The 23,519-nt window shown below is 56.3% G+C and overlaps 1 protein-coding gene across 2 annotated transcripts; it reads right to left on the reverse strand.

Annotated features, from left to right (window-relative positions):
• Window positions 1-5,254: 5,254 nt before the first annotated feature.
• Window positions 5,255-14,379, reverse strand: LOC113198912 (plasma serine protease inhibitor-like). 2 transcript variants are annotated; one of them, XM_026411771.2, is made up of 5 exons: window positions 14,308-14,379; window positions 8,771-9,458; window positions 7,236-7,506; window positions 6,744-6,891; window positions 5,255-6,250 (listed from the first exon to the last, which is right to left on the reverse strand). In XM_026411771.2, exons 2-5 carry the CDS (start codon window positions 9,384-9,386, stop codon window positions 6,065-6,067), a joined length of 1,221 nt encoding a protein of 406 aa, XP_026267556.1. In that variant the 5' UTR covers window positions 9,387-9,458; window positions 14,308-14,379; the 3' UTR covers window positions 5,255-6,064. The 2 variants fall into 2 exon arrangements, with proteins under 2 accessions (XP_026267556.1, XP_026267557.1); XM_026411772.2 differs by lacking the exon at window positions 14,308-14,379 and adding an exon at window positions 13,637-13,815.
• Window positions 14,380-23,519: the final 9,140 nt, after the last annotated feature.

Genomic DNA, 23,519 nt, shown 5'->3' on the forward strand with positions numbered 1-23,519 from the left:
AAATCCCCAAAGATCAAAATCCCCAAAGATCAAAGTCCCTAAAGTCTGAAATCCCAAAAGATCAAAATTCCCAAAACATATTCTAGAAAATGAAAATGATTTTAAGATTAAAATTGAAAAAATAATTTTAACTTAGTGAGGCCCTAAGCAATTTAGCAAGACTCTGGGGACATGGCTCAGTGGTTAAGCACTCCTGGGTTCAATCCCTGGTACCCAAACAAAACAAGCCTTTTGGGGACATTTATTTACATTTTGAAAGGGCATTTATTGGAGAAAAGCAATAACAACAAAGTACCCAACAGAATGCTCCCAAGGCCACTTTGAACAGTAAAACAGACAATCACAGCATATATCTTTGCATAAACCTCAGGAATACTGTCAACAGCCACAGGCTGTAACAGTTATAAGCAGGTCATATTCAAAAAGAAATAGGTGAAGAGTGTTAGGTGCAGGACAGGCTAAATAAGCTGTCTGCAGGTCATGCCAAACAAAGTTAGCTGCAGGATGACCTGGCCACTCAAACCCTCTGTCTGGTTCTTTATCACCTGTTTGCTTCAAGCCCAAACGCCCAAGCCCCTGCTCAAGGCTGAACACTCAACCCCCTGCTCAGGGCCGAGCACCTAACCCCCTTGTGTGCCAACAAGGCAGCTTGCAGACCCAGAGACCCCATTAGATTTGGGCTTTAAAAACTCCCTTCTGCCAGGCCCCTCTCTCTCTTCTCTCTCTTCTCTCTCTCTCTCTCTCTTTCTCTCTCCCCTTCTCTCTCTCTCTCTTCTCCTCTGTTGCACTGCTGCAATAAAGATCTCTTGGTTGCTCTGAGTGTTGTGGTCACTTTTATCACTGTGGTTGGTAAGGGTGTACACTTAGTTGGTTTTTTTGTTTTGGTTTTTTTTTGGCAATACTAGGGATCGAACCAATGGGTGCTGTATTTCTGAGCTACATCCGCTGACTCTTTAGTTTTATTTTGAGATAGTGTTTCTAAATTGCCCAGCTGGCCTCAGACTTGCAATTGTCCTGCCTCCACCTCCTGAGTAGCTGGGATTATAGGTGAGTACACCCACAGTGTCCACCCAGCTGGATAACTGGTCATCTGGAATACTGCAAGGGATAGCTGATGTTTTGAAGAGATGGATCAAAACCTGCAATGGGTCACCTCTGCAAACAGTTGCCCCAGGAGCCCACCAGTTGGAGGAACGTGTGGCCAACGGACTCATTTCAATTGTCCCTTTCCAGATTTCCGTTTTCCCTTGCCCTCTTACATAGCCTCCATTTCTCAAGGGGAATTGTGGGTTTTCTGGGATTTCTGCTTTCATAATATCCACACTCAAGATTTTAATCTTTCAGGATTGTGATGCTTGAAATTTTGATCTTTAGGAATTATAGACTTTAGAAATTTTGAATCGGAAAAATCGTGGTGTTAGGGATTGTCTTTTGGGATCCTGATTGGCACAGTCACCTTGGTGCCCCCTTATTCCCTGCTACACGATCTTGGGGAGGTAGGGGGTGGTCAGTGCTGTGGAGTGACCACAGGAAGCTGGAGAGGGCCAGTGATGTCACCTGCTTACCATGCCCAGCCCTTTGAAGGTGCCTCTCCATTAACTGAGTCAATATATACAAAGGCTCAGACAAGTGCCAGGTACCCGGACGTAGCCTTGGTATCCCTGTGACTCTGCTCAGAGCCCTGCATGGTGTCTGGTGACGGTGGAGGAGGGAGCCTCTGCTCTCCTCCCCTTCCGCCACCTGCTCCAGCCACAGGCACCCTCTTCACACCGGTGCCCACCTCTGGGACTTTGCTCACAAAGCCACACTGAGCTTCTGCCTCTTTTGCTCCTCTGTCCCCTTGGGTCTTGGCTTCAATGCCTTCACCCTGGAGACACCTTATGTGCCCTGGTTCCAGAAGGCCCCAGAAATCCTCTCTTAGCACCCATCCTCTTCCTTACCTAGTTGCCTTCTTTGGACTTTGGGACTCTCGACCCCAGTGCTCTCCCCTTTCTGGATTTTTTTGGTTTTTCTTCTGGAACATTGTATTTTTTAAAAAATGTTTTTTTAACTTGAGACACTTTGGGATTTACAGAAAAGTCATAGAAACCGTACGGAGGGCTCCAGCTTTGCTTCTCCCCTAACATAAGCAGCCCGTGGAACCGCAGCGGATTTGTCAACACCTGGAAGCGAACCTTGGAGAGCCCAGCCTTAGCAGGACGCCACCCACTGCCCGTTCACGACTCCCACGCTGTACTTGGTCACAGGTCTCCTTAGTCTCCTTAGGTCCCTGGTGGTCCTCAGGATCTCCTTTCTGTTCCTGAATTAGCACTTTGCAGAAGGCTGGTGGCATCTTTTTGAACGTCCCTTTGCTTGGGTGTGACCGCTGTTTTCCATGATGGACTGAGGCACGGGTTTGGGGAAAGATGCCACTGATCCCTGGCTCCTAACACGGTGTCAGGGACAGGAGATGTCAATACAGCTCGTTGCTGGTGATGCCACTTCCATCCCTCAGCCAAGGTGGATCCTACTAGTTCTCTGCTGTCACTGGACTGTCCCCCACTTCCCGTGCCATGCTCTGAGGTGTGTGTCACCCTCTGCAGCCCTCCCCCTCCTCAATCCACATGCAATGAATTCTATTTTTCTGCTTTTTTTTTAAAAAAAGTATTTTTTAATTTGTTATTGCTCCATGTTGGAATATCAGTTCCCCAAGGATAGGAATTTTAGGGTTTTGGAAATTTAAAATTTTCCTCCAGAACTTGGAACAGTGCCAGGCACACAGTGGACACTCGGTAACTATCTGAGGACAAATGAGTCGCTCTCATCACAGTTTGTGACTACGCTGATCTATTGGCTTCCCTGGTTATTGCCAGTTCCGTGGCTGCTGGGCTTACCAACTTGCACCAGCTCCAGGGTAGACTCCTAGTGGCACCCACGAGTAGCCTTTGATTCATGAGCTCAGTAAGCCTGGAAGTGGGGTACTGGCAGGCATGGCTCATCACTGGAGGTGGGAAGTGTTTACCCTGGAGACCAAAGTCACTGTCTCACCCAGGTCTCTGTGGGGAGAGACGGTGGAACCAATCCTGGTCTTCAGCACAGTGTGGTTCCTCTGCATCAGGTTACACTCCTGAGAGGTGGCCCCAGAGTCCCTGTGGGGAGACAGAGGAATCAAGTCTACTTTCCAAAGGGTGAGCTCCACAAGGAGCATCAGGGACTTGAAAGGTGAGCTGGCCTATGGGTTGAATGGTGTCCCCCTCAAAACTCACATGCTAACGTCCTGATCCCCAATATCTCAGAATGTGACAATTGGAAATTGGATCTTTAAAGAAATGATGGAGTTAAAATAAAGTCATTAGCTGGACCCAGCCCAATATAGCTGGTGTCTCGATGAGAAAATTCAGACACAGACACGCACAGAGGGAAGACACAGGGACATGGTGCCTCAAGCCAACGGGAGAGGAAGCCAATCCTGCTGGCCTCTTGGTCTTGGCTAGTAGCCTCCAGAACTGTGAGCAAGCCAATTTCTGTTGCTTAAGCCCCCCTGACTGTGGCTCTTTGTTAGGACAGCCTTAGGAAGCCAGTTCTGTGGCTAAGAACGAGGGTCCTGAAGGGAAAGGTCAGGCCTGTATGAGCAGGGACCCTACAGGACATTACCTTAGTTTACCCAATGGCAGAGGTCAGCCCTCAGAAGGGGCTGGTGGAGCCTTGGAGAGGGTGTGAGCGCCCCCTAGAGGGGGAGTGGAGGCACCGGCTGAGCTGCAGATGGAAGAAGGGGTGCAGGAGACTCAGGGTGTGCAATGAACCCCAAGGTAACGTGAGAGCAATGAAAGAAACAGTGGTAGACCCTGTATCCAGGATCCTTGTCCCTGAACCACCAGCACGGTCCCCTCCTTCACACTCCCAGCACTGGTCCAGAGAGTCTGCATGATTCCCCCGCACACCACAGCTCGCCCACATCATCCTTTGCCCCGGACGTTCCCTTGGCCTGCGGGTCTCCTACCTGTTCCCAAGCCTTCTTCTCACTCTTCAAGACCAGCTCTGTCTCCCTTCGGCAAAACCTTTCCTGGCTCCTTAAGAGTTTCTCTCTTTCTCTCTCCCTGGGCTGCTATTTCATTCTGTGCACCCCAGGACCGTGTGATGATTGAGCTAAATGGCCTGTGAGGACCCTGACAGCAGCGCTTTGATGTGTGGCAGGCAGCAGAGGCTCAGTGCACCAGACCCCACCCCAGACTCCCCACAGCTCCTGCTTTGGGCCTGTTTGCCCAGTGAACTTTGGACGGCACTGGACCATGTCCTTATCCATGACACACGGGCAGGGCCCCCCTCCGACCTTGGACAGGCTGGGTAAACAGGGGGAGAAATATTTGCCAAGAGAGACTAGACATTATGCAAGGGAAAGGCACACAGAGGCAGGGTGACCCCATGAGGAGGTCCAGTCCTGGCCAGCTGCCCTGAGCTCTAGGCATAAACACAAACAAGAGGTCTGGGTCTGCTTGCAGCCACACACCCTGCCATGGTCAACCGGTGGGCCACCTGGGATCTCGGAGTCTGGCCCTCATTGTCACCAGCTATTTTCCCCTATAAAATGAGGACAATGACAAATCTTGGTGGATTGTCAGGGAACGAATGAGATCACGCATGCAAAGCATCCGGCACAGGCTGGCACACAGCAGGTGCTCAGTTCTATGGGGGATTGTCAAAACCCAGGCTTCTGGCCTCAGTACTCCCGTGGGTGCCAGCTTTAATACAGTCCAGGCCCTGAGGTCACAGCCGTGGGCACAGCCTCAAGGAAATCAGGATAAGAACATGCAGGTCGGGTGGGCAGGGGCTCTGGGGGCAGCTAATTTGGGGACAGTAAGAGGCCGAGTGAGGAAGATGCACTCACTCGCTCACCCTTCAATTCTGGTGTCTGGTCCCCTTCATTTGACAGTGAAGGAGCTTGTTGTCTTGGGAAAGGCAGAAAAGGACCTTGCCTGGGTCACGCATGGGACTTCCCCTTGTCTCATCATCTCTCCTCCACAGCGGGGCATGGGACTGAGCCGGTGGCTCCGGGGACATCCAATCATCTGGGCTCTGTACCTGGGTCTACCACCCAGCCTCACCAAGACTCACCTCCCGTCTTTAAACTGGGGATGAAGGTGGCACCTGGCCTTGGGGGTACCGTGAGGGGTGAATGGGAGCATGCAGGCCAAGTGTCCAGCACCAAGTCTAGAGCATGGCAAGTTGTCGGTGTCACCGTTCCTAGAGCTGCCGCCACAAAGACAATGAGGCCCAGTATTTGAAAAATGCTTTATTATTATTGCTGACATGAAATTCACAGGGTTAGTCATCAGGGTCTGCAGCTGCTCCTCTCCCCTTTGCAATAGACCTCGGTTCTGTCATCCTCAGCCAGGCCCATGAAAGGGTAACTATTCACCGGTTAGTGCAATCCTGCACTGGGACACTTCCACCCTGGCCTCTGTTTTACCTAACACTCAAATGTGCTGAAGTCAACCAAGGCTGACATGGGACACTTCAAGGGTCCTTTATTGGGATCCTTTCACTGGAGACATGAGGATCCTGAAGTCCAGAGGGGGCCGGTGTGAATCCCATGTCACACAGCTGGTTAAAGCAGGGTGAGTAGCCCCATCTAGAACTCTTTCCAAACTATGAGGAACTGACAGTTGTTGCTGAGAGATGGGGGACAAGACTTAAAAATGTGCCTCCTGGTGTCTCTCAGCAACCGGAACTGTCTTCTAAATGTGTTTGAACCACTGATCTGAGCATCAGTGGCCTGAACTCTGGGCCTGTCTGGGGTACTAATGTTGTGGGAGCTTGGATGAGTCAACTGGCCTTTCTGAGCCTCAGTGCCAATCTCCACTGATGGACAGCAAGGACAAGACCGATTGTTCTCCAGGTTTCTCTAAGGCACCCATGTCTTGCAATTGTGTAAGAAGTAATCACCAGTATATTGATCTTATTATTATTTGTGATGTCCCAATAGTCAGCTAAACCTATGTTAATCACCAGCTACTAGCAGATAGATGGGCCATGCTCACCCCTGTCTCCCCCTGTGGAGCCTGTGAATTCCAGGAGAAAACTGCCCTCAGGGTCGGGTCACTTTGCCAAAGAAGAGGATGTTCGTGTTTTCCAAGATGGCCAGCAGAAAGGGTCTGTTGAACACGACCCTCTGAGAGCCCAGTCGGGCCGACCTGAACATGAAGACTGACCCGGTGGCTGCAGCTGCTTTGGTTCCTGACTCGTCCACCTCCACCACGGCCCGGTGCACCATCTGCAGGGAGACAGCAGGCATTACCCGGCCACCCAGGGCTGGGAGCAGGGTTCGTGGGAAATGGCAAAGCCACCTAGGGCTCCAACACAGGCGTCTGTGCACCTGAGCCCGGGAGCAGGAGGAAGTGGAACATCTGAGCAGCCACCTGTGCCAGCCGCTGTGCCCAGAGGAGACTGCACGTGTGTCAGTCACTGAATCCTCGTGACATCTCACAGTGAGGTGTGACTTCCCTGTTTCACAGGTGAGAGAGAGGAGGCTCAGAGTCTCAGGTATTTGCTGGAGCTCCCACAGCTAGGAAGGGAAGGGGCTTGCACAGGATTCTGAGTTTTGACCAGTTATTACTGCACTCCATCCCCCCAGGCACGGTGGCTTCCTATGGCAAGGAGCAAGAAGCCCAAAGTAACATCTTTGTGGAAAAGAGGAGGGGGTGGGGAGATGGCAGGGCAGGGCAGGCCATTCCTGAAGGCGGTGGCTCGGGGACTTCTGGACTCACCTCGGACACCTGGATGTTGGAGTGGTTGGTGAGGCCGCTCAGGTCGGCCTGGGAGGTGAAGACTTGGCTGATCCCTAGCTTGGGCAGGATTTTCTCCAGTTGATAGGAGCCCTCGATGGAGAACTTGGGAAGGTAAAGGTCCAGCTGCCTAGAGAAAGAAAAGAGCCGTCCTCAGCCTGAGCCGAGGCTCCCTGAGCTTATGTTCCAGGCATGCCCCTCAGCTTCTTGGGCTTCTCTGCCCTTCATCTCGGACAGACCTCCCCTGGGTCTGGACTTGGACTTGGGCTGCCCCACTCTGGCACCTCCCCTGGGAACCCAGCTTCCCGCCCGGGTCCCTCCAGCTGGCCCAGGACTTCACTGGGTGACTTTGGGTTTGGAAGGAGCTCCATAGCTGGGTGGGTCCTTCCCACCACCACTGTGTGGTCCTGGGGGCCATGGATGTCCCTGGGCTCGGGCAGGGTCAGGCTGGCCCTGGAGGGGTCTGAAGAGTACCTCTTGGTGAACAAGTGAAGCCACTTCCCCAGCCTTTTCCCGGTCAGGCCGTTCTCCACCTGCACCATCTTGCCCTCGCCGGGGAGGATGAGAAGGGCAGTGGCGTTGCCTTCGTAGGGGACCCCCACCACCTCGCAGGAGAGGTTTCGGTCCAGGAAGTAGTAATATTGATCCTCCCGGTTCATCATGGACACCTTCACGGCGGTGTCCCGGTTCACGTGGAAATCTTGCTCCTTGGTGTTTTCGGGCCTGAAGCCTGTCTCCCACTTAGCTAAAGGGGGGGGGGGCGACAGGGAGGGAAGAGAACTGGGTAAGGGTGAGGCATTCTCTGCTGCAAAGGAAGAGTGGATTCAGGAAGCAGAGTTGCAGAGCGGCTCCTCGTATAGAGCCTTCACTACAGAGCAGCAGAACCTGCACCCTGGACTACGAAGGCAGGTCCCTTTATAACCCTAGGGTATGTCTCGACTTGTCATGGTGCCTCTCCTTCCATATTTGAAAAACAAGAAGGTTGGCTTTCATGTCTTTGGAAGCCCTTTGATTTTCTGATGCCTGAGTTGCTCCCTGATGTCTAGGGGAGGTGCTCTGTGTTTTACTCTTTTCCTGATGTTGCATTTTGATCTGGGTTTTGCACAGAGGTGTAAGGGGTCCTGGAAGGACATGATCATCCCTGTTGGGAGGCCTTCCCTGGGCTCCTTCTCTGGCTGCTTCCCATGGGCACTGCTAATCAAGGATGGCAAGGGACTGCTTCCGACTTCTTAATAGTTCTCAAGGTGGGCCCTGCCCCAGAACCCATGCTTAGCTTATTTCACAGTTGCTATAAGGGGACCAGTCCTGGACTGAGGGACAAGAAACTCAGAATCCAAGCCTGGTATTCCTTGCTGTGAATTTGTTCCCTCTCCCCAAATCCATTTGTTGAAACCCTAAACCCCAAGGTGATGGTGCCAGGAGGTAGGGCCTCTGGGTGGCTGTTAGGTGGCCAAAGCAGAGTCCTCCTAAGTGAGGTTAGTGCCGTTGTGGGAGGGACCCAGGGACCCTCGTGCCCCTCCCCCTGTGTGAATGTGCTAGCTGTGGGGATCCTGGCTTCGGCAGACACTGAATTGAAGCTCCATCTCAGGCTTCCTGTTCTCTAAAAACGTGAGAAATAAAGTTCTGTTGCTTATAAGCCACCCTGTGTGTGGTGTTTTGCTGTAGTCACCCAAAGGCTCTGAGACACTATTTGTGACTCTGGGGGTTGACAGTTTGACTCCCCCCTCTCCTCCCCTCTTCCCCTACTCTGTCTGTCCCCCTTCCCTGCAGGTCACAGGGTTCAGCATCTGCAAAGAGGAGCCGATGAGCCGTTGGAGAGCCGGGGCGTTTTCTGGGAATCCAGGGAGATCACGGCTCTACCTCTATCAGTGGGCCAGAGGGGCTCCCGCCGGGAGGAAGCACTAAAGCTGCCTCACTGGCTTCTTTAGGTGGAGGGAATGGGGTATTGTTGTGGCTAAAGCAGCAGAAAGAGAGAAAGTTCCGGTTCAAACCGGAACTTGTCACCTCACCTTTAAAGAAAATGTAATTCACCATCACTATGATGTGGGTGCTGTCGAGGTTCTGGATCAAGTCCACAATCTTGCCCTTGGTTTGCTTTGCCACATAGTCATTGATCTGCTCCTGGGCTTCTGTGGGGTTCCCGAAGTTGGTGGGGAAAATGTCCGCCTGGTACATAGTCTTCATGGCCCTCAGAAAGCCCTCTTGAACGCTCACTATAGGGTCCATGAAGAGGGCGTTGCCGAGGCTGAGCTCCAGGCCCTCTCTGGGCTGACTGAGCTCCTGCAGAAGCTTCTGGAAGGTGTTGTGGAGTTCCTCTTCTGAGTCGGGCTGCAGGCTGTGGCCCAGGCCCTCCAGGATCTGCGCCTTGGTGTTGGAGCGGGCCCCCAGGGTGAGCATGGCCAGGCTCATGGAGATGCTCAGAGGGGAGAAGAAGATGTTCTGTCCAGGGGCATTGGAAGCCAAGGCTCTGTAGAGGTCAAAGGTGAATTCCCTGGTGCTGGGGGCCACTGTGTCATGGACAGCGGGTTCCTTGATTTTCTTCCTTGTCTCACGAGAGTTGTGGCGTCGGAGGGAGGCCAGCTGAGGGCTGATCAGCGTCAGGCACAAGAGGAGGACCAGCTTCATGGCGGCTGCCGCTGTCCTGGAGGGGATGTGGGAAGGTGTCCTCAGAGAGGGTGCCGGCAGCAGTTCTCGGAGCTGTGGGCAGAGAGACAGGTGAAGCTGACATTCTAGAGAGTTGTCACCACTCATCACCCAGCCGCCGGTTGGGTCCATGTGGCCTCAAAGAGGAGTGACAGTACCCATGAGGTCTGGGTGAGGGCCTGTGGAGGGCGCTATGGCTGGAGGGGCTGGACGGGGGATGTGGACATCTACCATAGGGACAGGAAGGAGAAGGCAGAGCAAGTGCAGACCCGAGGACAGACAGGGTCCTGCTATCGCGGGACGCCTGGCCTCTCGTTCACATCAAGGCTCCTGTCGGTGGTGGGCATCGGGGAGGTTTCCAGGGGTGAGAGGCCTCTGACCTTCCCTGGGGTATCATGGCCCAGCGCTTGGCAAGGCTCCGGTCCCTCTGAGAGCTCAGACCAGCTCCTCCCCCTGGGCCTCCACCTGGCTGGCTTTGCCACTGCATGTCCCCTGAGACCGGTGGTCAGGGTATCTTGGTACTGATCCGTCTGCCAGGGCTGCTACAGGCCACCTTTGTCCCCAGGGAGCCTCCTGAAAAACTCCGAACTCTTACTGTGAGCCTCCGACCTCCCCGTCTTTCATCAGCATCTGAAAAGTGCCCATAAAATTCCTGACCCTGGACACCTCGCAATGTGTCTGTATTTGGAGAAAGGATCTTTAAAGAGCTTGTGGCATTAAAATGAAGTCACTAGAGTGTGCCCCAAGCCAACAAGACTTTTTTTTTTTTTTTTTTTTTTTAAGATGAGGGAGGGGAAGTCGGGACACCACAGACACACCAAGAGTGAAGTCCTGCAGGGTGGCCCACTGCTCCTGCTCACAGGCCTTCTGTCTCTGCTCCTGTCCTCCCTCCTGCCTGCCGGGAACCTCCTGCCTGTGCCCCCCATCTGGCTATGGCCCCAAGTCCTTCTTCTACCTCCATAGTGGTGAGGAGCCCCGCTCTGGAGCCAGCTGCCTGGTTCACCTCTCAGCCTACTAGGACTTCACACTGTGACTCTGGGTGGCCAGTGCTCCCCAAGCCACCCTCCTCACTGTGAGTCAGGGTAGAAGCAGCACTGGCGCACAGGGTTCTGGGAGCAGAGCCTCCCAGGGAGCAAGTGCTATGCAAATACGAGGCATCTGAATGGCTTGTCTGGCCAAAGCTCCACCTGACACCTGACACCTGGCACCCCATGTCCTCAGCTGTGCCTGGAGGCAGCTCGGTCAGCCCCTGGGGAGCATCTTCATCCTGCACATTGTTCTTGGAGCAAGTCCTTCCCTGCTAGGTTTATTCTCCAAACACCATGTCATCAGGTCCCCTAGAGCCAGGGTGAGCAGAGACAGCCGGCCAGTCACACGACCCAGACAAAGCCAAACCCTAAAGGAACCCAAACTGCAGCACTGGAAACTGCTACCGAGTGGCCCACTTGGGGAGACCTTGGGACAAGAATAGGTTGGGGCATCAGGTGGACCAGGACCACAGGCCCATCTTTGAACAAGGCTGAAGGGCTCAGGTAGGTCATCCTGACCAGCCCTCCTCTCCCAGTTGCACCTGGGCTCAGAGAAGAATGTTCTGCCTGCAGAATGTCTGGCCGTGGGAGCCAGATGCAGCAGCCTCTGCAGTCACGGGCCACGGGGTGGGGGGGTGAGGGCATTGCCCACCCTCTGCTCCGTGCTCTGCTGTCTATCAACTCCTTCAACCACACCCCCCCGGGAGGTGGGCTTGCTTAGGGCTCCATCTTACAGAGGGGTAATCCAAGGTCCAAGGAGGAGCCTCCTGCTGACTGGCCAGGTGTGGACTTAGACCCGTTCTGACCCTGATTGTGTCTGCATCTTTGATCCTGGTTCAGCAGCCGCTGCGATAGCCCTCATCTGCAGATAATTCAGGAACATACTCCCAGATTCTAGGCTGTTCTCTCTCCCTGTTCCCACAGTGACGGCCATCTCTGGAGGTCTGTGAGGGACAAGGTGGCTGTGTACTACTGTGTGTCCTTTAAACTAGTCTAGCTATAGTACAGTGTGCCCTCTCCTGCAGATCCAGTTGCCCTAGAGAAACCATTTGGCTGAGTCCCCTGCAGATCAGCACAGAGCTGATAACCCCATGGCTGGAGCAGTCAGGAGCAGGGGACATCCTGTGTGGGCAGAGCCCTCGTGAGGCTGCTAGGCAGCTGGCCAGGCCACCCAACCCAAGCCTTGCATTCTTCATCGGCAACACCAGGTCTGGAAGGTGCTGTGGCCAACAGCTGCCCCCACACCATGTCCCCAAACCCCTGAACACCAGAGACCTGAGAGTGAGAAGTCCCTAGGTCTCCTGGGAGAGCCAGGTCTGTTCTTGGGGTGGAGGGTCCCAGGTTCACTCAGGTTCCCTTGGGCCACAGGATTGAGACCCAGAAGTCTTGCTCCATTTGGGCCCACCCTTTTATTAAGGCCACTATTTATGAAGCACTACAATTACTACATAAAATTGCCTCCAAAATTAAGTGTTATTAGCCCCAATCTTAGGTGAATTAACTGAGGCTTAGTGGAACGGACGTGTTCACTCCCAATGTCCCCTCTCAAGGGCTCGTTACCCTCCCCTGCCATGTGGTGTGAAGAGAAGTCTCTCTGAAAGTGGAGGCCTCAGGGTGCGTTTGAGTTTCCTGGTTATAAAGCCTGGTTTCGCCATCAAGCTCCTGGGCCTCTGGTGGAAATAGGTGGCTTTGAGAGCCTTTTGGGTCCTCTCTGAGGTGGGCTGAGCCTGAGCGGGCCCAGGGAGCCTCCCAGGCCGCAGACCAGCCCCACTACGTGCCAGGAGAGCCCGGACCCTGACATTAACATTCCTGCAGGAGGAGGAGAGGAGACCACTCAAGTTCACCTGCAACTTCAAGCTTGAGGTAGGTGGCAGTGTGGGGGGAAGGGGATGAGGCTCTGCCCTGTTTCCCACTGGTCCCCTACGATACGTGGATGTCCAATCTGCTGGCTTTCATTCCAAATTGGGCCACAAGGTCCCACCTGGTCTGGTTCCAGACTCAGCCGAGAGAAGTGTGCAGGTGAGGAGGGTCTTTCCAGCCTCTGCTAATCATGAACAGACAAGGGTGTGGATCTGACGAGGACGGGGAAGCAAAGCCAGCGCTCCGTCCAGACCCTGAGGACTGGTGTAGGGCTTCATGGGAGAAGCAACCTTGACCTTTCCGCCTGCAGCCCACGAGCAAGGCTTGTGGATTTCTATTTCCACACAGGCCTCCGACCTCCCTGCCGCTCTCCACTCTCTCCACCACCCTAAGGGGAGACCCTGCTTCCACCTGGACCACTAGTGGCCTCCCCTCTGTGCCCCGGGGGGCCACTGTACACACGGCATGGGACAGAAGCTCCTTCCCTCACGGCCTTGGCCCAGCTCCCCCGGCCACAGAAGACCACTGCTGCCCACTGTATGTGGCCTGAGGACCCCTGTGTGTCCTGGCTGCGCTGGCCCCCGTCGGCCTCACCTTGAGCTGCTCTGCCTGGGTGGCGTGAGTCCCCAGGCCTAATGCTTCCCTTCCAGACTCCCCCAACCCAGCAGTCTCTGTCCTGCCCTGGGCCCTCCCCCACACCGCTCCCTCTTCTAGAGTTCCCTCCTGACCGTCCCCCCCCAAGGCCGCTTCTGCACAGATTCACGCTCTGCTTTCATGTCACCCTTGGTGACATCCCCCCACGCCTGCACCTCTCCCTCCCCCTGTTACTTCCCGTAATGGCTCTTCATGTTTCTCCCAGAGCTCCACCAGTTGTCTGGAGGGGCCCCATGCGCCACTGTGGAATAAATGAAGGAATGCAAGCCTGGACCCCTCTCCTCCTCAGAGGTAGCAGATGCCAGCTGGACACTGGGGGGACACAGCCAGGCTGGGAGCTGCTGCTGGGCTCCCGGCTTTCCAGGCATTCAACCCCAAGTAACTCCCTCCCTGTGGCTCAGCTGGGCCACCCACCTTATCTTTTAACACCCTCTCTGTTGAGGTCTAACTGACCAACAGCCTCGCATCTCTAGAGAACAGGGCCAGAGCCTGGAGACCAAAGATGCCGTGTGCGTCACCTTGGTCAATGTCATGAACTCGTCCTCCACCCCCAGGGGTCCCAGCCTCTTCACGCTCCACGCTTCAGGTTCCAACCGATGAATGAGGATGCTGTCCCAGGGAGCTGCGGCCCCTCACTGTGGCATTCCTTGCAGAGACCCCATCCTTGGAAAACCTGAACACCCCGCTCACCTTGCTCGGCTTGGGTTCTTTAGCAAACTTCCAAGGCTCCTGGAGCCTCCGAGCCTCCGAGCCTCCGCCCGCCCGCCTGAAGGCTGCCTCCACCCGGGCGCCTTATCTAGGGAAGCAGCTTTTCCTGAGGCTCTCGAGTGGACGACGTGAGGGAGCGGCCCCCATCCAGCAGACAGCTTGTCGCCACTGCCTGGGGTCAGGGTTTCTCAATCTTGTCCTGTTGACACTCAGAGCAGGAGCATTCTGTGTGTGGGGGTGGGGGTGTTGTCCTGGGCATCGCAGGGTGAGCAGAAGCCTAGCAGTTGACCACAGTGGCCCCTCCAAAGGTGACAACCACACTGATCTACGCTCCAGCCAGGTGTGGCTGGTGGGCACTGCCCCTGGGGCTGTGCCTCAGTCACAGGTGCAGGGGCGGTGACTACCTCCCTCCCACCTGTGGGGGCACGGAGGCTCGGCCAGCTTCAGGGTGCAGGCCAAGGTCGCACCACTGGGAGGATTTCCCCTGCGGCTCGGGTGGCCCCAGCTTGTTCTCAGCACTGTGGAGGCCCTTCCCGTCCCTCTGAGACTCCCGAGAGATGTTGAGCCCTCCAGACCCGATACTCTAGAGTGCCCCTGGGTCCCTCCCCGTAGCCTCAGGCCCGCGAGACCACAGCCACAGTGTCCGTACTCACTCTGTCTTGCAGCTGAGTGTGCACACAGCAGGGTGGCAGTCCTCAGGGCTCCAGACGGGGCAGAGGTCAGGCAGGACTGCAGCCCGCATTTGTCACTGACCACAGCAGCCCTGCCCCTCCCCTGGCCCCGCCCAGGTCCTGCCTATCCTACCCTAGAAGGCTTCCAGCCAACACTCTGGCCATAGGGAAGTGGCCTGCACAGAAGCTCCTACCAGGCCACCCACTCAGTGTCACCAAGCCTACTGGGGCCACCATAAACCTGGAGGGACAGCAATGCCGGGTCATCAGCTGCTGCACTCCAGAGCAGGGAAAAATCCCTCAGTGGTCACCCTCCCCTGGCCAGGCTCCATTTCTTTGTTTTCTGCAGCTATTGCCTGTGGACCCAGGGGACTGGCTTGAGCCACCTCCCCACTAGCTTGCTATAGTTACTGATCAGGGACAGTCCCCATTCTGGTGGCAATGAGAGTCTCACAATGGCTGTGATGCTGTGGTCATTGTATCCACCCAATTGCATCAACACCTCCACAGGATCAGAAGGACAAAGGAATTGTTCAAGGTCATGTACCAAATTAGGGAATGAAGGGCCCAGTGCCCAAGCTGACTTCAAGGTCCCTGCTCTTTGCTCAGAAAAGGGTTGAAGCAGGGATTCCTGTGGCTTACCTGATCTGTCCTTTTCTACCTCGAAATAGGGGCCCTCTCTGCCCCTTGCTTTGATCACTGTTCCCAAGATGTCCATTTAGGGTGCTGGCTCAGGCCGTGATGCTTCCAGGTCCCCAGGCCTGGGGCTTCCTCTCACCAAAGGGCCCTGCGTGTGACCACCACCAGGAAGGTGGGTACAGGCGGGTGTCGAGAGGGCCCAGTAAAGCAGAGGACAGGAGGCACCTGGGACGTGTGACCTGCAAGTTCAGCCAGCCAGTTCCCACACCCTGCAAGACGTTTCCTTTCCTACACACCATGGTTCTGAGGCCAGTGAGGGCACTCTGCAGGGTTAAGCAGACTTTTTAGATTTTTTTTCCTTCTTTGAACTACTAAGGATCCAAACCAGGGTCTCACGTCTGCTAGAGGAGCGCGCCACCGCTCAGCGACCACCCCACCCATTTTGTGTTTTACACTTTTATTATTTTGAGAAAGGGTCTCATTAAATTGTCTGGGCTGGGCTCTAGCATGGAGTCCTGCTCCAGCCTCCTGAGTAGCGGGACTGCAGGGCTGGCTGTGTGGACACTTTAAACCAGAGCCCAGTTCCTCCCGGAGCCCTGTGGGTTCTCTCTTTCACGGCAGCCCTGGGAGCCCTGACCTCAGGCTCATTGTGGAGAGAGCATGCCCCACGGGGTGACCTGTGCACAGCGCCCTCCGTGCTCCAACCTGTGCGCGACACCTGCTACCACCAGAGGGACTTTCCAGGTGTGATTAGGGTAAAGATCTAGGAATGGGGAGAGTGTCATGGTCACCCAGGTGGGTCCTAAACGTAATCACTGGGTCTTTAGAGAAAGAGATGCAGGAGGTGGAGTTAGAAGCAGGTGGTGTGGTGACAAGGGCAGGGGAAGGAACCAGGGGTCACGGAGGTCTCTCTCCAAGTAGTGAGGAAGCTTCTGGAAATTGGAGAAGAAGCCCCCTCCCCTGGAGCCTCCAGAAGGAAGGGTCCCTGCCCAAATCTGGACTGTGGCCCAGCGAGGTCTACTTTGGCCTCCCAGCAATAAAAGGATAAATGTCCTGTGTCATCCTCTGCCTGTGACATTTGGTCACACTAGCAACAGGGAGCGAGAAGGAGCCCAGACAGTTCCAGCTGAAACTGCTTTGGGAAAGACAGGGCCATGCAGCACCCTGGGGCGCTGCTCACGCTGTGACCATCCAAGGCTGAGCGATGCCACGGGTACGATTTTCCAAGCCAACCTCCGAAGGAATACCGTGGGAACCTGGGAGCAACCTGTGGTAACCCAGAACTCCCCACGGCCCCTCAGAAAGGGCCTGAGAAAATGGGCCTGAGGGCGGGTCAATTTTGAGGGGGGGTTGGGGGTCTCAGGGCTCAGCACACCAGGGTTAGTCTGCCAGGCTGCCTAACCCAGCATCCCACTGGGCAGCTTAATCACAGAAAGAAGTTTCTCTGCGGTTCTGGAGGCTGGACCCTCACAACCTCCTTTGCCCCAGGTACCTCCTAAGGGCTTCTCCAAATCCTGTCACCTGGAGATTAGGGCTCACACGAACTTTGGAAGGATGCAGTTCTATGCACAGCACTGGGGAGAGTGCATAGGGAGGGCCAGTGGCCAGGATGTAGGAGGGCCAGTAGCCAGGATGGGCTCCTAGAGCCTGGGAGGCCTGGGGAGGGCTGGCAGTGGACAGGTCCTTGGGAGCAGAGCCAAGGAGCGTGGGTGGCCTTTGCCATCCTGCTCAGTCGGAGGAGGCTGGCTCTGCTTACCCTCTGTTCCCCATACTGGCCTGGGCCCACTCTGGCCTTGGGGGCTTGAGGAACATCAGCCCAGGAGCATGGGGGGCCCTTCCTGCTATGAACTGGACACTGGTCTTGGTCCTAGTAGGGGACCACTCAGCCCACTTTGCTTGGGACTGAGGAATTTCCCAGGATGTGGGACAATCAGCGCTAAACCAGGACACGACCCTGGCAAGCCAGGAGGGGTGGACCCTGGTTTCCTGGTTCTTGGCTAATTTGGGCTGTGGCTTGGCTAAGCTCCTGATCTAGCCGTGGTCCCTGTCTGGTCTTCTCACACTGAGGGGCTGGCCTTCCTGCCTGCAGCATCTGCCATGATCCTGCTGTGGGCCACCTGCCTGTCACCTGCCTGCCTGCCTGGGTCAGTACCCCTGGCCCTTCCTTCTACTCCTTTTCCTGCCTTCCATCCTCCCTTCTGTCCATCCTCTGTCCTTCAATACCTCCATCTGATCCAGTATTTGCTGAGTGCTGACCATGTTCCAGAAGTTACCCTGGATTCCAGAAGGTGTTGATCTAAAGAGGCAAATGAGAGCACGGAGCCCGATGCTCTAACCAGCGCCACAGCGACCCCGGGAGCAAGGCCCTTCTCGCGGGCTGGAGAGGGCAATGGGGACCCCCAGGCGGTGGTGCTGGGCTTCAGGCTGGCAGCTGCAGGAGTCGGCAGCAGCACCAGAGGTGCAGAGGGCATGGCGCAGGCCCAGAGCCAGCCAGGAGGAGGGGGTGGGAGGATCCCAGAGAAGCAGGGCCACCTCAGGAGCAGAGGCCTGGGTGTCCTGCTGGCCGGAGGCAGATTGGACTTTACCCACACACCAAAGAAGGAGGCAGAGGTGGCGGACAGACCTTTTTGGCTGGAGAGGACCAAGGGGATGTGCTGGCTCCTCTAGGTGGGAGAGCCTGGCCTGGACCTGCAGATACTGGCAGATGTAAGGAGGAGGCCTGGGGAGGAGGGAGCGTGGGCACTATGAGCGGAGGGCAGGCAGCCTTGGGGGCTCATGAGTCCAGCTTTGGGCCTGGTGAACATGGGCTGTGTACCTGCTGGTGGAGGGGTGGGTGGGCAGCAGGTGAGTGGGTGTGGAGGAGGTGTGGGAGGCAGGAGTGGGGGTGGGGACAAGGGTGAAGGGAGAGATGACGAGGACCAGAGAGGGGACCAGGGAGGGAACTGTGGGCCCTGGCAAAGGCCCTGCGTAGAGGAAGGAGGGCTCACCGATGGCAGAGATGCAGGGGAAGGAGCGGCTGACTCCAAGAAAGGAGGCTGGAGGTCACGGTCAGGGTCGGATGCAACAGGATCTTTAGGCAGGAAGAGGGGAGTCAGGGTCCCCTGAGGCCAGCAGGTGGGCTCAGTGGGCAGGAGGGAGCAGCTGCCTTCCTTCACAGCTGAGGCACTGGAGGCACAGAGAAGAACCAAGTGCACACCCAGTGTCCTGTGCTGAATGTGTCCCCTCTTATGTGGAAGTCCCAGCTCCCAGGACCTCAGAAGGTAGCCTTACTTGGAAATGGGGTCCTTGGGGGATGGGGTTAGTTAAGATGGGGCCACGGTGGAGCAGGGTGGGCCCCTGACCCCCATAGGCCTCTGTTATTTTTATTTTTATTTTTTTGAGAGAGAGAGAGAGAGAGAGAGAGAGAGAGAGAGAGAGAGAGAGAGAGAGAGAGAGAGAGAGAGAGAGAGAGAGAATTTTAATATTTATTTTTTAGTTCTCGGCGGACACAACATCTTTGTTGGTATGTGGTGCTGAGGATAGAACCCGGGCCGCACGCATGCCAGGCGAGCGCGCTACCGCTGAGCCACATCCCCAGCCCAACCTCTGTTATTTTTAAATAGGAAAATTTGAACCGAGGGAGATAAGTTAAAGTAAGGTGAGAGTGGGGACGGAGGAGCCCGGGCAGAGGCTGGCAGGGCCTGATTGCCAGCGACCCTGGGAGCTAGGGAGAGTCATGGCCCGTGTCCTCCTCATGGCAACCCTGGAGCCCAGACTTGGGGCCTCCAGAGTGTGAGAGAAGAAATGGCCGTGGGTTGGCCAGGCGCAGGCTCTGGGCTCTGGGCTCCATGGCCCCGGATGTCCCCAGAGCACTCTGCTGACCTCGTGCATGGCAGGTGTGCAGAGCCTGGACTGTCCGTTCTGCATCTGCCCATCTCAGACAAGGGCCCAGGTGACCAGCCATGGAGCTCCTCTGACCGCAAACACCAGGCTCACTCCTGCCCTGGAGAGGTCCCTCTAGCTGTCCGGGAGGCAGCCTGGGAGTTGTGACACAGTAAGAAATACATGTTTGTACTCTGTCCCCCTCAGGTTTTTACACACCTGTCACCGAGGAGCTGGAGAATCCTCTGCTCTAACATTTGCCTTTGATCCCGGGCTCCTGACTCAGGGCTCCCGAGAACTTGGCCATTTCCTGAGTGACGGGAGCTCTGGGGCCGAGCTCTGAAATCCCTTGGGGTTCCTGGGTGTGAAGGGCTTCTGGCTCTAGAAGGAGAAGCCTGGTGTCTGGTTACCAGGGAAACCCAGCTGGGGATGGAGGGTTGGCAGAGTGGGCCACCTCCTCCCCAGCCTGGGCCTCCGGGAGGGGAGAGGGCTGCAGGTGGCGTTGGTTGCCAGTGGCCAACCATGTCCTTGATCTGCCCATGCAAGGGAGCCTCCGGGAAGCCCTCATGAAGGGACAGGGACTGGGAACCTGGGACAACGGGACAGGTGGAGGTGCCTGGAGGGGAAGAGCCAGGGAGGCATGGAGGCTCCAGCCTCTTCCCCATTCCTCGCCCTGTGTGTTTCTGTCTCTCTCATCCGGCTCTTCATCTCTGTCCTTTATTAATATTGTATTCTGGGGACATAAGGAAGTGTGTCCTCGAGCCCTGTGAGCCCTCCCAGCTAATTCACTGAACCTGACGAAGAGGTTGTAGGACCCCAGTTTGCAGCCATCTGGCCAGAGCTTAGGTGACAGCCTCCTGCTTGGAGCTGGCCTTAAGGGACTGAGACCCCCGCCGGTGGATGGGACCCTGACTCCTGGTGGACAGTCAGGTGAATGAGCTGAATAGCAGACGCCCCAGGGGAGTGGCTGAGGTGGTGGAGGAGCCCCACACATCTTGGTGGCTGGAGATAAAGAGTGTCAGAGCAGGAAAGACATTTGTCCTCCGGTCTGGAGCTCGCCAGCTCCACTCCTGACTGCTGGCTGAACCCAGTGTGAGGCCCAGGAGGAAGCCATGCTGCATGCCTCTGTGCACTGCTCACAAGATGCGTGCACGCCGGCACCCTGTGCTGGAATCCAGGGCTTTTGTGCCTGACAAAGGGCACCACTGCCACTCACCTTGGCAGATGACCTCCCTCTGCACACTGCAGAGCCTCTGCTCTCCTGCTGGAGGAGGGCCACGTGCTCACAGGCACGTCCGCTCCTCTGCGTGCTGACTGTGGACTCCCAGGACTCGGTGCACAGCGAGGGCCTTGCAGATCAGACACCCCACAGGCGGCCGCAGACACCAGAGGGCCCCGCTGCTCTGGAGGAACAGGTTCTCCTGCATGGAGTCTTCATTTACTTATTTTTAATTCTCTAAAAGGGCATTTTGAAATCTGAGGAGCTGGGCCAAATATTTGCCCAATCAATCCCAGGCCAAGGGGTGTCACGGGTACTGATGCAGAGCAAAGAGCCGGTGACCTTTTACTAGCCCAGCGCTTCCTACGTCCAGCAGCGAGCTCAGGGACTGCCTCTGAGAGGCCTCATCCAGTGGGCAGCGTGATTGACAGGCCAGCTGTGTTTATGGCAGGATGACAGCTGACACAAGGAGGAGAGGGAGCGTTTGTGTGGGACCTTGGGAGACGGAGACGGGGACCCACATGAGAGAGCCCTGGAGGACAGAAGCTGCAGGCAACCTGGGAAGACAGCAGGACATTCTGCAGCTGGTATCACTGGACAGAGGGACTGTGTCCCTACAGGATCTACCAGGAGAAAGGGAGAGAAATGGAGAAGTGGGTGCTGATCTAGAACCTTCTGGAAGCTCAAGTAGGAACTTCTGGGACCAGCGTCAGGAGAAGGGCCCTCAGAACATCTCCAGTTTGGGGAAACTCCTGCTGGGACTCTACATGGATCTTTTGAGTAGGAAAAGTGCCAAATGGGAAGGATTGGGGTCCCAGGGCAGCTGGCTTGATGGGAAGAGATCACCACTCAGAGGTGGCAGCACCAGGGCCACAGGATCGTGGTGAGAATGGTGGAGCTGATGCTCCCAGAGCATCGTCTCAGGACGTCACACGTATATTAAGTGTACAGTTTTCACAGTGGTTTCCAGAGGCAGGGAGAACCATCGTCATCTCTATCTTGTAGATGGAGATATTGAGGCCCAGAGAGGTTGGATAACTTCCTCAAGATCACAGCTCTTTAGCAGCCGAGCTGGGATTTGAGCCCATGGTGTTGAATGTGCACAGGGAGAGTAGAATGGCCCATTGGCTCGTGTTCAGAGGCTGAGCAGCTGATGGCAAAGTGCTGTGGGCATTCTTCCTCTGGACCTCAGAGTAGAAGGTGAGTTGGGCCCAGGAAAGACAGAAGAGGGGCCTGCTGGCTGGTCTGTCTCTGCTCTAACTGTCCCTGGAACTCCATGTCCACATTCAGAGAGGCCAGGCTCCCTCTGACCCACTGGCCCAAGTAAATCCAGGGACGCTACCCAGGGAATGCTTTTGCCAGAAACTACTGAGGTTGGCTGTAAACAAAGCCACTTCCGGCTACCCTGCCTCCTTCTGCAGCGGTGGGGACCTTCCTGGGAGAACTCACCCCGTGCACTGGCGCACTGAAGAGCTCTGAGCTGTGTCACCTGGGGCAGGCTTCGGTACCCAGGGGGAAACTGAGGCCCAAGAGGAGGGGATGTGCTGGGGGCCCCAGAGCCCATCTCTGCGGAGCCCAGGTGTGAACCAGGCTGCCGGCTCCAGACCCCTGGCTCTGTCGCATACACAGCCCTCTGTCCTGGGAGTCTCCGGGCACCCCCCATGGCCACAGGCAGGGGAGTCTCTGATCCCACCTCTCCAGGCCTCCATCCAGCCTCCACGGCCTCCCAGCCCTGCTCTGGAACAAGGCACCAACCCCACGGGGCAGCTGGCTTCCTCTCCCCCCACGCCTGGATGACCCCCTGCAACCAGGTGCTCCCCACACCCACCTAAAGGAGCAGGGCCCTAGGGTGCAGGGCAGGAGGGACAGGAGAAGGGCGCGTTTGTCGACAGTCCCCTATTTCAAGGCTCTGTACTGGGGCTCATGGCCAGCACTTGGTTACTCGAGTGCCCTGGGAGGGCTCCCCACTACTGGCCACCTTCCCTTGCCCACGCCTCGGCCCTGTGCTCCAGGCCCCTTCCTTGCTCATCCCCAGCTCTGAACACAGCTGCTCACCCCCAGTGCTCCTGGCCATGTCAGCCTGCGGGGAACAGGCAGGCCTCTCCTGGGGTGGGGGGCTATCGTTTCCTGGAGTTGACCATCTTGCCCAGAATGGGGACACTCTGGGTGCTGGTGAAATAAGCCGCCCTGGGAAACGGCCGATTGAGACTGAGGACCCGCCGGCTGCTCCTGGCCGACAGGAAGCAGAGCCCGTGGTGTTGACAGAGGTGCCGTGGTGGCTGCAGCCTCCCGGTGGACTTCACTCAGTCCCAGGGTGGCCTTGGGAAGCTCTGAGAGAGAAACCACAGGTGTCATCTCCCAGACAGGACTGCAGGGTGGCTGGGCAGGGCCAGGGTGGGAGGCGAGCTGCAGGTGATCAGCACTGCTGTGCCAGGCTCCCAAAGCCACCTGCTGGGACTCCACCACTGGCTGGTTGCTGGCTGGAGGAACCCCAGGATGCACAGTAATGACAGCTGTCGTGAACGGAGCCCCCAGTGTCCCCGTGGGTATGTGTTTGGGGGAGTCTCATGTAACCCTCACAGCCATCCTATGAGGTCAGCAGTAGTATGTCCTTTGTGCAGCTGAGGACAAGTAATGCTGGGACCAGGGGCCCCCAGAGTCATTGCTCAGACTGTACCCTCTGGTGCGTGTCTGCACCTCTCAGTGGAAGTCAAGGTCTGCTTCCTCTAAAACATCTCTCCCATGCACACCAGCTGGCCTGGGCTTGTCCTGCCATCTCCATCACTGCATTCACAGCTCTCTATCACCGTGATGTATGCAGACGCCATCTCCCAGACCCGACCGGAGCTATCTCTCAGGGGTCGGATGGAGCCACCGCATGGCCAGCACATGGCGAGCTGTTTTTGGATCTGGAGGCTTGTGAATGACCAAACAGACCCAGGCTCTTTGATGCCACCTAGTGGTAGGGAGCGCACCCACCACCTGTTTGCTTCCAAGGGACAGAGGTCCCCACAGAGGTCTCCAGGGTTGACTGACTTTGGACACCCACAGTTTCTGCTGTTTTGAGATGCCAGAGAGGTTAGCTGACTGGGGGAACAGGTCCCTGAAGCCCAGCTTGGGCAGAATCTGACCCAGGTCACGGGAGCCCCAGATGGAGAACCCGGGGACGCACAGCTCCAGCTTCCTGCAGAAATGCCTGATGGGTGTTGGGTTCACCATTAGAATTGCATAGCCACTGGGGGGACCCTGAATGGGCTGAGCCTGCCTGGAGCTGCCTCTACTGCAAGTCTGCTCCCACAAACACCTGTGGCTCCTGCTGCCCTTCAAATGAGGATGCCACACAGGCTGTGGGGGGCTCCTCGGCCCCCAGGGCTGCCCTCCAGGAACCGCTGCATGGAATCTCATCCTCTGCAGAGGCTGCATTCTCGGGTGCACAGGAGATGGGTGTAGGTGTCTCCCTGGAACAGGAGGCCTG

Source organism: Urocitellus parryii, chromosome 6 (assembly GCF_045843805.1).
Source record: "Urocitellus parryii isolate mUroPar1 chromosome 6, mUroPar1.hap1, whole genome shotgun sequence".
In the NCBI taxonomy this organism is placed as follows: Eukaryota; Metazoa; Chordata; class Mammalia; order Rodentia; family Sciuridae; genus Urocitellus; species Urocitellus parryii.